Source organism: Clarias gariepinus, chromosome 25 (genome assembly GCF_024256425.1).
Source record: "Clarias gariepinus isolate MV-2021 ecotype Netherlands chromosome 25, CGAR_prim_01v2, whole genome shotgun sequence".
In the NCBI taxonomy this organism is placed as follows: domain Eukaryota; kingdom Metazoa; phylum Chordata; class Actinopteri; order Siluriformes; family Clariidae; genus Clarias; species Clarias gariepinus.
In genome coordinates this window covers 3,291,565-3,303,720 of record NC_071124.1, presented here as the reverse complement: position 1 = coordinate 3,303,720, position 12,156 = coordinate 3,291,565, and the positions used below count along the sequence as shown (strand labels likewise).

Sequence of the window (12,156 nt, the reverse complement as noted above, 5' to 3'; positions counted from 1 at the left end):
AATGCAGCCGCTTTAATGTAGTCTACCTTTTCTCATACTGTAGATTAACCACCAATAGAGATGGACAGATAGTGAGAGAGGAAACGAGGGATAATGTGACAGCAGGAGGCTGAGTGAGAGAAGTGAGAAAGGCGGACTGACCAGTGTTTCAGGTTTATCACTAGAAAAGAAACGCGATCCACCTCGCTCTGCGCTCTCTTCCACACTCGATCGCCAGCCACGAGAAATGAAGCGTAACACAAATAAAGGCCCGGGCTCCAAACAGGAACTGATATACTAACACACTTAACCTGATTTCAGGACGTCGCTCCATCAACACAGCGTCTGTCTGGACTCATATGTGACGAGAGTAAAATATGGGAGGAGGTCCAACGCCTGGCCAACTGAGTGAGATTGAGTGTTAAAAGATGCTGGAACATGATGTGTGTTTCACCAAGGGCAGACTGCCGCAGATGTAAAAGAAAACAGCCCACATGAGCAACTGATTCTCTGATAAGAGTCAAGCGCTTATACACTCAAGTGCTTCTGCTCATTTCTAATCCTTGTGTTGGAGGTGCTGAGCTTGCACACTCATGAAGGTTGTGAAAAGTTTTTCTTTAAAGATTGCAGGTTACTTCTACATGCTCTAACTGGAAAACAATACCTGAACTCCTTCTACCTGAAATAATTTGATTAAAACATTAGAAAAAGGCCACACCTCCATTATTTAAACTGAAAGGCACAAAGGCAACACCTTCTTTTTTTTAACTTACAGGTACAGAGGCCACACCTCCTTCACTTAGGCCAACATGTAAATAGGCCACACCTCCTTCCTTTACTGCTTCAGATGAATAGAGGCCACACCTCCTTGACTTTGACTGACATGTATATGGGCCACAAAAACAGCTGCAGAGGCCACGCCTCCATTACTTTGACTGACAGACACATTGGCTGCACCTCCTTCACTTCTAATGAAAGGTACCGAGGCCACGCCTCTTTCACTTAGACTGACAGATACAGAGGCCACACATAGGCCACACCTCCTTCACTTTGACTTACATGTACTGTATATAGGCCACACCTCCTTCAGTATAACTTACAGGTATAGAAGCCGCACCTACTTTACTTCTACTAAAAGATAAAGAGGCCACGCCTCCTTCACTTAGACTGACAGGTACAAGGCTACACCTCCTTTATTGCTACAGATGAATACAGAGGCCACACCTCCTTAACTCTTACTGACAGATACATAGGCCACACCCACTTCACTTAGGCTGACAGGTAAATAGGCCACACCTCCTTCACTGCTACAGATGAATACAGAGGCCACACCTCCTTCACTTTAACTAACAGGCAAAGAGGCCACACCTCCTTCACTTCTGCTGAAAGATAGCTAGGCCACACCTCTTTCACTTAGACTGACAGATAGATAGATAGATAAATAGATAGATAGATAGATAGATAGATAGATAGATAGATAGGCCACACCCCCTTCAAATGTCAGGTACAAGGCGTCGGCACATCCTTCACTTTGGCATACCAATACATAGGCCACGCCTACTTATTCATACTGATGTACAGAAGCCACACCCCCTGTAATGAGGCTATATGATTGGGTTACATCTTAGAACTGACTGTACACTCTCAGAGACAGACTAATACTGAATATAACGTTAGAAAAAGGACTCAGAATTAATTTGCCGTCAGAATCGCACTAAAGAGAGCATTACAGCAACGGCCAGTTAAGATGCTGCGATATAAAGTACAGTATATTTCTCTTTCATCAACTGAAGCATCATCAGGAAGTCCAGTCGAGCTAACTGTCTACGATTAAACCGATCTGAACGGCTCAACAGAGAGCAATCAGCAGACAATCAGCAGACGCCACTGCCATGACTTTCATTCATCCTTTCCTGAAATCCGGCAATGCAGACACAGCGGGAAGATAAAACGTCAATGAGAGGACAGACGAGAGAGAGAGAGAGAGAGAGAGAGCTGTCCTGTCCATTCAAGTCCACCTCTACGCACTGTGTGAGGAGTAACATCTCATGTTACTCTGCTTACAACGTCTCAATTATTAAAGACGCCCTCACATCGCAGTGCTCGGAAACGACACGCGGTGACATTCCGCGCAGTCTCAGGAACCGCACCGGATACTTCACCAAAGATCTGAACTGACACGCCGCGTTAATGATGTCATTACCACTTAATTAATACTCTGCAGGTCATCCTGTTAGAGGAAAATAATCCACACCGAGCTCCTCTTATGAGCATCACAAAGTTTGATTATTTTAACAGTGATTCCATCAAAAATTTAAATGAATGAATAATAAGTTATACTTTTTAATTTGTAGTTTTGTGTCATCGCTGCTGTACTGGATCTCTCATGAAAGTAGCATAAAAAAACAAGAGATCCAACAGTAGGAAAAACAATCGATCGGATATCAGACCAATCAGACACCAGCTCATGTAATATAAAAGCAAACTGGATTTGAAAAAGAACTTTACTGGGAATTTCTTATCTCTAAAGAGACTTTATTTTGTCACTTCTGTTTAAAAGTTTAATGTAAAGTGCTTGAAGAGCATAGCTACACCATGTCACACTAGATTTAATATTTTACTTCATTTACATGCATTTCTAAACGTTTTGATTGTTTTTATATGCAGAAATATGAGTATAGTGTTCGAAATTGGTAATATTTTTATGAATTATCTGCATTAACATTAGTTCCTATGGAAAAATGCATTTCACAATACAAAGTGTATCCTTTATAAATTGAATACCTTAAATAAAAAATGTAATTGAATTCGTATGTCGAGGTACCGCTGTATTATTACTGTATTCTTAGGAAATTCCACCTAATGTACTGTAGTATAATTGTGCTACAACAGCATCTCTGAAAAATAAAACACACACACACACACACACAAATGAAATAGAATCGCCTTGTTCTTCTGGCCTTTAACACCAGGGATCAGCTCAGTCCATTTCATTTGCCATCTCAGTGAAACACGTATCTACCTCCTACTTCACTCCTAATTACTTTTTCCCTCAAAGCAGATCGAAGGAGATCTGGTTTATTCCCTCTCCTCTTCCTTCTCGCCTCGCTGTCTTTTGGAGTGCTGCGATGAAAAAGGCGATGTGTCGCAGACGACAGAAAATCAGCTCGAGTTCTCGGCCCTCAGCTTCATGACAGAAAAAACACAGTCATTACATGTAACGATGCCTGATGTTATCTTGTGTGTGTGTGTGTGTGTGTGTGTGTGTGTTGTCATTCCACCTGTCCTATAAAAATCAGAGGATATTTACAAATTGTTCGGGTTAAACGAGCTAATTTTTTAATGGCTTATTTATATATTTAACCCACTTAGATTAAATCCTCCTATTAGGAACCCGACGTGGTTTAATGACTACTTTGTGAAGTGGGATAATTAACGGGCAGAGGCCAGGCTGTAATTTTTCTTCCCTGTGTGCTTCACTCTGAAGCCTGCATGCTCTATTCTTCTTCTTCTTACTTCCTCTTCTTCTTTTTCTTCTCATCCTTTACGTATTTCGCCCTCCCTCCCAAACCCCCCCCCGCCCCACCTCCCCTCCCTCCCACCCCTCATGCGCATGCAGCACATCCTGAGGAGACGGTCGCCACGGGAACCGTGGCCGAGTCAGGAAGGTGACGTAATGCTCCCGTCTCCTCGTGGAGGCTGCAGTAATTCAGGACAGGCACAGAGGGAGGAGTGTGTGCATATATATGTGTGTGTGTGTGTGTGTGTGTGTGTGTGTTTGAAGGAGAGATAGAGAAACCTCAATGCAGTGTCTTCTGTTAAACCTCCTCTTAAAGAATTTAACAGGAATCTCCTGTTTGTGTGGATGCAGTCCATAATTTCAGCGCAAATTAGATTATTGTTGCTTTTTTATGGACTAACAGTTGCTCCATTTATAAGACAATAAGACACGCCCCTTATATCCTATATTTTATTAGCTTAGAAAATAAATATTTGATTTCTGCCACTTTGGATTGTTGTATATGTTGGATTTATATCCTTGATCATATTTGATAGTCAGATTGTCATATTAAAGTACACAAATCCAGTGCTTGAGTAAAAGTAGAGATTCCCTGGGTCAAATATTACTTAAGTAAAAGTAGAAGTCCTCCATGTACTTGAGTAAAGGTACAAACGTACACACCTCTAAATTGACCTAGGTATCAAAAGTACATGGAGGGTATTCGCCCACAGTAGCCGTTTGCATATTTTAATATTACTTCTGATCTCAAACATCTGTGACGTTATTAGGCGTGTCTTAAAGGAAAAGCACGTCACGCAATTACGCATAACAGTCAGCAGGTGGCTTCAAATACTACGCACCACTGTGGTCTGGTAACACAAACAAAATACGACAATGAAAGCAATGCCATGCAGAAATGTAGTTGAGTAAATGTACCTATCTTCACTCATAAGCTCCGCCCACCACATTTATTGAAGTTCAGCTAAAGTTAGAATCCAGTACCATTAGTGTCATGACATCACAATCAAACACCGTCTTTATTGTAATTCCACTTCCTGGAACCAGGAGTCCAGCTCTTGTGCAGCTTTTTTTCATGATGATTTATGAGAATGTGAAATGGCACTGTGGGCGGGGCTGAAATGACTGACAGGTGGCCAAGATAAATACAAACAAACATTCCAGACCAGAAGATGGGTTGCCAAATACACTTATTCTAAGACCATGAGATCAAGCGTTATTTATTTTAATCATATCTAGATCATTATTCATGTTTTTTATACTCGTAAGTAATGAAAAATGTAAAAAAAACACTGTTGCACCTTTAATTTGTCAGATTCAAAATGATTGTCACTTTTAATATTTCATATTAAACATAATTATTGATTCTATACTTTTTTTAAAATGAAACTTTACAGCCAAAACTCACAAGAATAACGATTTGTTCTGAGGAATGCGTTTATGTACACTAATTAATTTTTCGCCTCAAAATGAAAATATAAACAAAAAGAAAGAAAAAAAGCATAATATTTCACTTAGTTTTCCCTGGCACACACACTACAACTGTATTTATTTTATAAAATAATAAAGAAAATGATATACTTAGACAGTTTTACATTTTTATTCTTATATAACCTCAAAAAAAAATCTTAAAATCAAATATTAATAATTTTGAATATAATCTCAGGTTAAGATATGTACTCTATACACTATATTCTGTTTTATTCTATAAACATACTCTCTATAAATGATATGATTAACATAAGCAAAAATACTTTTTTTTGTTGATTTAAATATAACATGACAACATCTGGAAAATCCGGCTGATATTTTTATCTGCCACGTCTGTGCAGTTTTTTTTAAAGCACGTAGTGATCTATATACGCAGCACCTCGGGGACTTTAAAGGCAATCTGTAATCTATCCTTCCTGCTTGTATCTACCCAGTAATTGCTTATACGCATCTGGGTCACTCCGGATCGTTCGTTAATTTGAAGAGACTTGAACGAATCTAAAGGAAAGGAGAAATACGAGGGCTTTTAATGCTATTTGTTATTTTAAACCCAAAAGAAATGAGTGGCTTGTGTGGACTGTAGTGATGTCAGATGTCAGGTGATCTCGACAAGGTGTAATACACTCGCACCTCAGAGCCAGAAAAGGCAGGTTTCTAATGCAAAACACGAACATGGAGCTTTTTGATGGCAGAACCAAATCAATAACAGACCTGGTTCAGTGCTCTGATCAGAAAAAAAAAAAAAAACATGCCACGAAAGAAATAAAATCAGAGAGAGAGAGAGAGAGAGAGAGAGGGAGAGAAAGGGGAAATGGCTTTACCGCTGTCTTGTCACATGCCTCCTTGAATGGGGCTGACATATTTACAGGCCACACCTCCTTGAATGGGGCTGACATATTTATTAGCCACACCTTTAACATGGCTGACAGATTTAAAGGCCACACCTTCTTTAAAAGGACAGACGGATATACAGGATAGACTTCCTTTAAAGACACTGACAGATTTATAGGCCACACCTCCTTCAATTGGGCTGATAGTTATAGGCCACACCTCCTTCAATAGGGCTGATAGTTATAGGCCACACCTCCTTCAATAGGGCTGATAGTTATAGGCCACACCTCCTTCAATAGGGCTGATAGTTATAGGCCACACCTCCTTCAATAGGGCTGATAGTTATAGGCCACACCTCCTTCAATTGGGCTGATAGTTATAGGCCACACCTCCTTCAATTGGGCTGATAGTTATAGGCCACACCTCCTTTAATTGGGCTAATAGTTATAGGCCACACCTCCTTCAATTGGGCTGATAGTTATAGGCCACACCTCCTTCAATTGGGCTGATAGTTATAGGCCACACCTCCTTCAATAGGGCTGATAGTTATAGGCCACACCTCCTTCAATTGGGCTGATAGTTATAGGCCACACCTCCTTCAATTGGGCTGATAGTTATAGGCCACACCTCCTTTAATTGGGCTAATAGTTATAGGCCACACCTCCTTCAATTGGGCTGATAGTTATAGGCCACACCTCCTTCAATTGGGCTGATAGTTATAGGCCACACCTCCTTCAATTGGGCTGATAGTTATAGGCCACACCTCCTTCAATTGGGCTGATAGTTATAGGCCACACCTCCGTTAATTGGGCTAATAGTTATAGGCCACACCTCCTTCAATTGGGCTGACAGTTATAGGCCACACCTCCTTCAATAGGGCTGATAGTTATAGGCCACACCTCTTTTAATTGGGCTAATAGTTATAGGCCACACCTCCTTCAATTGGGCTGATAGTTATAGGCCACACCTCCTTCAATTGGGCTGATAGTTATAGGCCACACCTCTTTTAATTGGGCTGATAGTTATAGGCCACACCTCCTTCAATTGGGCTGATAGTTATAGGCCACACCTCCTTCAATTGGGCTGATAGTTACAGGCCACACCTCCTTCAATAGGGCTGATAGTTATAGGCCACACCTCCTTCAATAGGGCTGATAGTTATAGGCCACACCTCCTTCAATAGGGCTGATAGTTATAGGCCACACCTCCTTCAATAGGGCTGATAGTTATAGGCCACACCTCCTTCAATAGGGCTGATAGTTATAGGCCACACCTCCTTCAATAGGGCTGATAGTTATAGGCCACACCTCCTTCAATTGGGCTGATAGTTATAGGCCACACCTCCTTCAATAGGGCTGATAGTTATAGGCCACACCTCCTTCATTTGGGCTGATTGTTATAGGCCACACCTCCTTCAATAGGGCTGATAGTTATAGGCCACACCTCCTTCAATTGGGCTGATAGTTATAGGCCACACCTCCTTCAATAGGGCTGATAGTTATAGGCCACACCTCCTTCACGAGGGCTGATAGTTATAGGCCACACCTCCTTCAATTGGGCTAATAGTTATAGGCCACACCTCCTTCAATTGGGCTGATAGTTATAGGCCACACCTCCTTCAATTGGGCTGATAGTTATAGGCCACACCTCCTTCAATTGGGCTGATAGTTATAGGCCACACCTCCTTCAATAGGGCTGATAGTTATAGGCCACACCTCCTTCAATTGGGCTGATAGTTATAGGCCACACCTCCTTCAATTGGGCTGATAGTTATAGGCCACACCTCCTTTAATTGTGCTGATAGTTATAGGCCACACCTCCTTCAATTGGGCTGATAGTTATAGGCCACACCTCCTTCAATTGGGCTGATAGTTATAGGCCACACCTCCTTCAATAGGGCTGATAGTTATAGGCCACACCTCCTTCAATTGGGCTGATAGTTATAGGCCACACCTCCTTCAATTGGGCTGATAGTTATAGGCCACACCTCCTTTAATTGGGCTAATATATAGGCCACACCTCCTTCAATTGGGCTGATAGTTATAGGCCACACCTCCTTCAATTGGGCTGATAGTTATAGGCCACACCTCCTTCAATAGGGCTGATAGTTATAGGCCACACCTCCTTCAATTGGGCTGATAATTATAGGCCACACCTCCTTCAATTGGGCTGATAGTTATAGGCCACACCTCCTTTAATTGGGCTAATAGTTATAGGCCACACCTCCTTCAATTGGGCTGACAGTTATAGGCCACACCTCCTTCAATAGGGCTGACAGTTATAGGCCACACCTCTTTTAATTGGGCTAATAGTTATAGGCCACACCTCCTTTAATTGGGCTAATAGTTATAAGCCACACCTCCTTCAATAGGGCTGATAGTTATAGGCCACACCTCCTTTAATTGGGCTGATAGTTATAGGCCACACCTCCTTCAATAGGGCTGATAGTTATAGGCCACACCTCCTTCAATTGGGCTGATAGTTATAGGCCACACCTCCTTCAATTGGGCTGATAGTTATAGGCCACACCTCCTTTAATTGGGCTAATAGTTATAGGCCACACCTCCTTCAATTGGGCTGATAGTTATAGGCCACACCTCCTTCAATTGGGCTGATAGTTATAAGCCACACCTCCTTCAATAGGGCTGATAGTTATAGGCCACACCTCCTTCAATTGGGCTGATAATTATAGGCCACACCTCCTTCAATTGGGCTGATAGTTATAGGCCACACCTCCTTCAATTGGGCTGATAGTTATAGGCCACACCTCCTTCAATAGGGCTGATAGTTATAGGCCACACCTCCTTCAATTGGGCTGATAGTTATAGGCCACACCTCCTTCAATTGGGCTGATAGTTATAGGCCACACCTCCTTTAATAGGGCTGATAGTTATAGGCCACACCTCTTTTAATTGGGCTGATAGTTATAAGCCACACCTCCTTCAATAGGGCTGATAGTTATAGGCCACACCTCCTTTAATTGGGCCGATAGTTATAGGCCACACCTCCTTCACTGAGACAATGTTAAACACCCCGTGTCTGTCTGTGTCTTTGTGTGTGTGTGTGTGTGTGTGTGTGTGTGTGTGTGTGTGTGCACAAGCGATAAGCCTAATAATCATTAATAACCTGCACACATAATAACCTGCATACATAAAGCTACATCTGCTGTAAAACATCTGACACCAATGTAAACCTCAGTGAGAAAAAGAGAACTGCACCGTAATAGCTAAAATAATGCGCTCATTACACAACTCACTGCTGCGAGTGGAGCCGCTGTTCACCGCAACTGTGGTCAAATTGGAAAATAACAGGATTTCATTGGCCGATAATATGTAATTACATCTTTAATTACATCTTCAATACCGTAAACATGCCAGCTCTCTGCAGAGTTTACGACCAACTTTAAATAAGCTCCTATAAAACGCCCTGAAGCTGAACAGCTCTGGAAATGTAACAGAGGGAAAGAGTGAGAAGGAGGGAGGAGAGGACACACAGCGAGAGAGAGAGAGAGAGAGAGAGAGAGAGAAATAATTTATAGTATTGAATAAAACAGTCTATTTGCACTATTTACATTTATATATTTCCATATTTATATAGTGTGCATATATTGTGCACCTCAAAAATTAATTTTTTTCATTAAGTGTTTTATTTTTTGTACTGACTATACTGTGTTTGCTGACAGAATTACTGAAGTCATAATGAAGAGTTCGTACTCCATGCAATAAATGCAAATGTAAATTTCAAAGTTCATAAAAACCGCAACTATTATATTCCCTTTTTATAGAAAAAACACATAAATAATACATTGAAATGAAAATAAAACAAATGTAAATTAAATAGTTTTTAGTGAGTACTGTATCTACTTTCTGTTCCATCTTTTAAAAAATCGTTAAGTTAATTAAGCAATAATTAGTAAGTTTCACGTATCCAGTTTTTTTACTCTTCATCAGGAATTTGTCCTCACAGCTCAGGCATTAACTCTGGCTTTCATGTCGCAAGAAAACGTACAATAAGATTATGGAATAAGAGAAATAAGACTCGTTGTGCCGAGAGAACACTGAGTTTCAGAAATCCACAAACCAGGCTCTGAATGTGGCTGTGGGAGACAAGGCGCTGTCTATTTTCACTCGCACACACACACGCAGACACACACGCACACACACACACACACGCAGACACACACATACACGCACACACGCAGACACACGCGCACACACACACACACACACACACACAAAGAAGCACAAAGTGCACCATTTTGGCAAATCTCCTGTAAAAAGTAACAGCATTTTATTTTGCCTCTCTTTTTTTATTTTACTTTATTATAAATCTGCACACGAACACACACTGAAGAGTAAGTGAGAGTAGCTGATCCACCCACAGGCTCGTGTCCCGAGGTGAGAACCTAATAAAAGTAGAAAACACTCAGATTCGAGTGCAGAAAAACTAAAATTACAAGAAGAAATCTTAAATTCTGTGTTTTCTAGTTTTGCTTTTTTTTCCTACTGAAACTTTAACAAACGTTCAATAATTATTAAGGTTTCATCAGACTTTTATTCAAACATCTTTTATTTTTAATCAGCTAATAATAGTTATATATTTCAACACTATTTTATGACGTAATAATTAGATTTTTGCTGTATTTATTCAGTTGTGCTTTACATCGTAAAAAAAAAAAAAGGCAAAATTTAATTTTAGTGTAAAAATGAACCTCGGCAGTTTCCTGTTCATGATTTTCCTGGAGAAAGAAAATGAAGGAAACGTTTGTCAACGCAATGTTAAAAAAAAAAAAAAAACTTATTTTTTAAAATAATTCTTTTTTTTTAATCTATCACTGGATAGAATTAGATATCTAAAAATCCTCTAGAAACTTTAGGAAAAATGTAAATATTCACAAATGAAATAACAAATTTTTTAATAGATATTTTTTATATAAAAAAATTAAAAACTATATAAAAATAATTTGTATAATTAATTAAACATTTGAAAGTTTTTGTTACTTTTAAAATAAACATTGTATTAATTTAATTGAAGCTTTAAACCGTACTGCATGTTTAATCTTTTAAAAATTATTTTTAGTAAACATTTTCGCTTTAAAACTAACAGCAAATAAATCACTAATATTTTAGACTGCAAACAAAATACTGAAATGAAAGCTACTGTATATCAGGGCCAAATGTGAACAGTTCATTAGCCTTCATTAGCCTTGACTAACCTCTCACTGGTCTTCACCAGGTTTATTAAATCCTACCTAGCTTCCACTAGCCCTCTTTAGCCTTCGCTAGCCTTTATTAACGTCTTCACTAATTTCCATTAACCTTTACTCGCCTTCTTTAATCCTTCCCAGCTTTCACTAGCCTTCATTGGCCTTTAATTTGATTTCGCTAACCTTTACTGTCCGTCAGGCTTCACTAGTCTTCATTACCCTTCACTAGCCCTTACTAGCCTCCATTAAAGTTTACTAGCCTCTCTTAATTTTATTAGCTTTTATTAGCGTGCGCGTCTTTCACGAGCTGCTCGTTAGCCTTCACAAGCTTTCCCCGGCTTTTATTAGCCGGCCATCAGCCGTCCAAGCGCGTGATATGATATGGATCTGGCTACCTTGCACGGCCAGGAGCTTGTGAGTCTGGATGATGATGCAGAGCTGCAGGACGAGCTGAGGCGCGCTCTCCAGGAAGGTGGCGAGCAGGTGGAGCATGCTGACGTCAGCGTACTCGTACACCATCCTCCAGTAGAACCTCCAGCGGTCGTTCTCGCCGCTGCGCCTGCTCCGGATGCCCAGGTAGATGGTGCGGAAATACCTGAGGAGCACAAACGGCGGGGTAAAGTTCATTCAAATTCTCCGTCAGTTTGTCTTTCATCTGTTGACTTTGAATCATTTATATCTTTATTACATTATTTAGATTATTCCATATTTCTCAGCGACTTGTACACACGAGGCTGAAACTGAAACAAAGTCGTTTGTGATATTTATGTATTGTTTCCACTCTGTCCCAGATTGAGGATCTACTGTACTGAGTGCTCAGCTGCTGCCCCTAAGGCTGGGCCAAGGGTGCAGGGGGGGGAGGGGGGGTGGGGGGCTGATAATAAGGCGGTTAGCGCCTCACCGACTCGGCAGCTACGAGGCTTTACGACTTTTAGGACTCTTTCCATAACTGAAGCGCTTCTGGCTTCTTTACTACTGCATCTCTGCCGAAAAACAGATCCTGATCCCTGATGGACAACCAGCCAAAACATATACACACACACACACACACACACACACTTAAAGGGACCAAAAGAGTGCATTCCATGCAGTTCGGATTTTATTGCATGCCTCTCTCAAGATTAAATTA

At 40.7% G+C, this 12,156-nt stretch overlaps 1 protein-coding gene across 2 annotated transcripts in view; it reads right to left on the bottom strand.

Annotated features, from left to right (window-relative positions):
- Window positions 1-12,156, bottom strand: part of xkr4 (XK related 4) — a 59,268-nt gene that overhangs the window by 6,760 nt on the left and 40,352 nt on the right. For both annotated transcript variants that reach the window (XM_053486161.1, XM_053486160.1), the window contains exon 2: window positions 11,423-11,622. In XM_053486161.1, coding sequence (XP_053342136.1) covers window positions 11,423-11,622 — 200 coding nt within the window. The remainder of the gene's footprint in view (window positions 1-11,422; window positions 11,623-12,156) is intronic.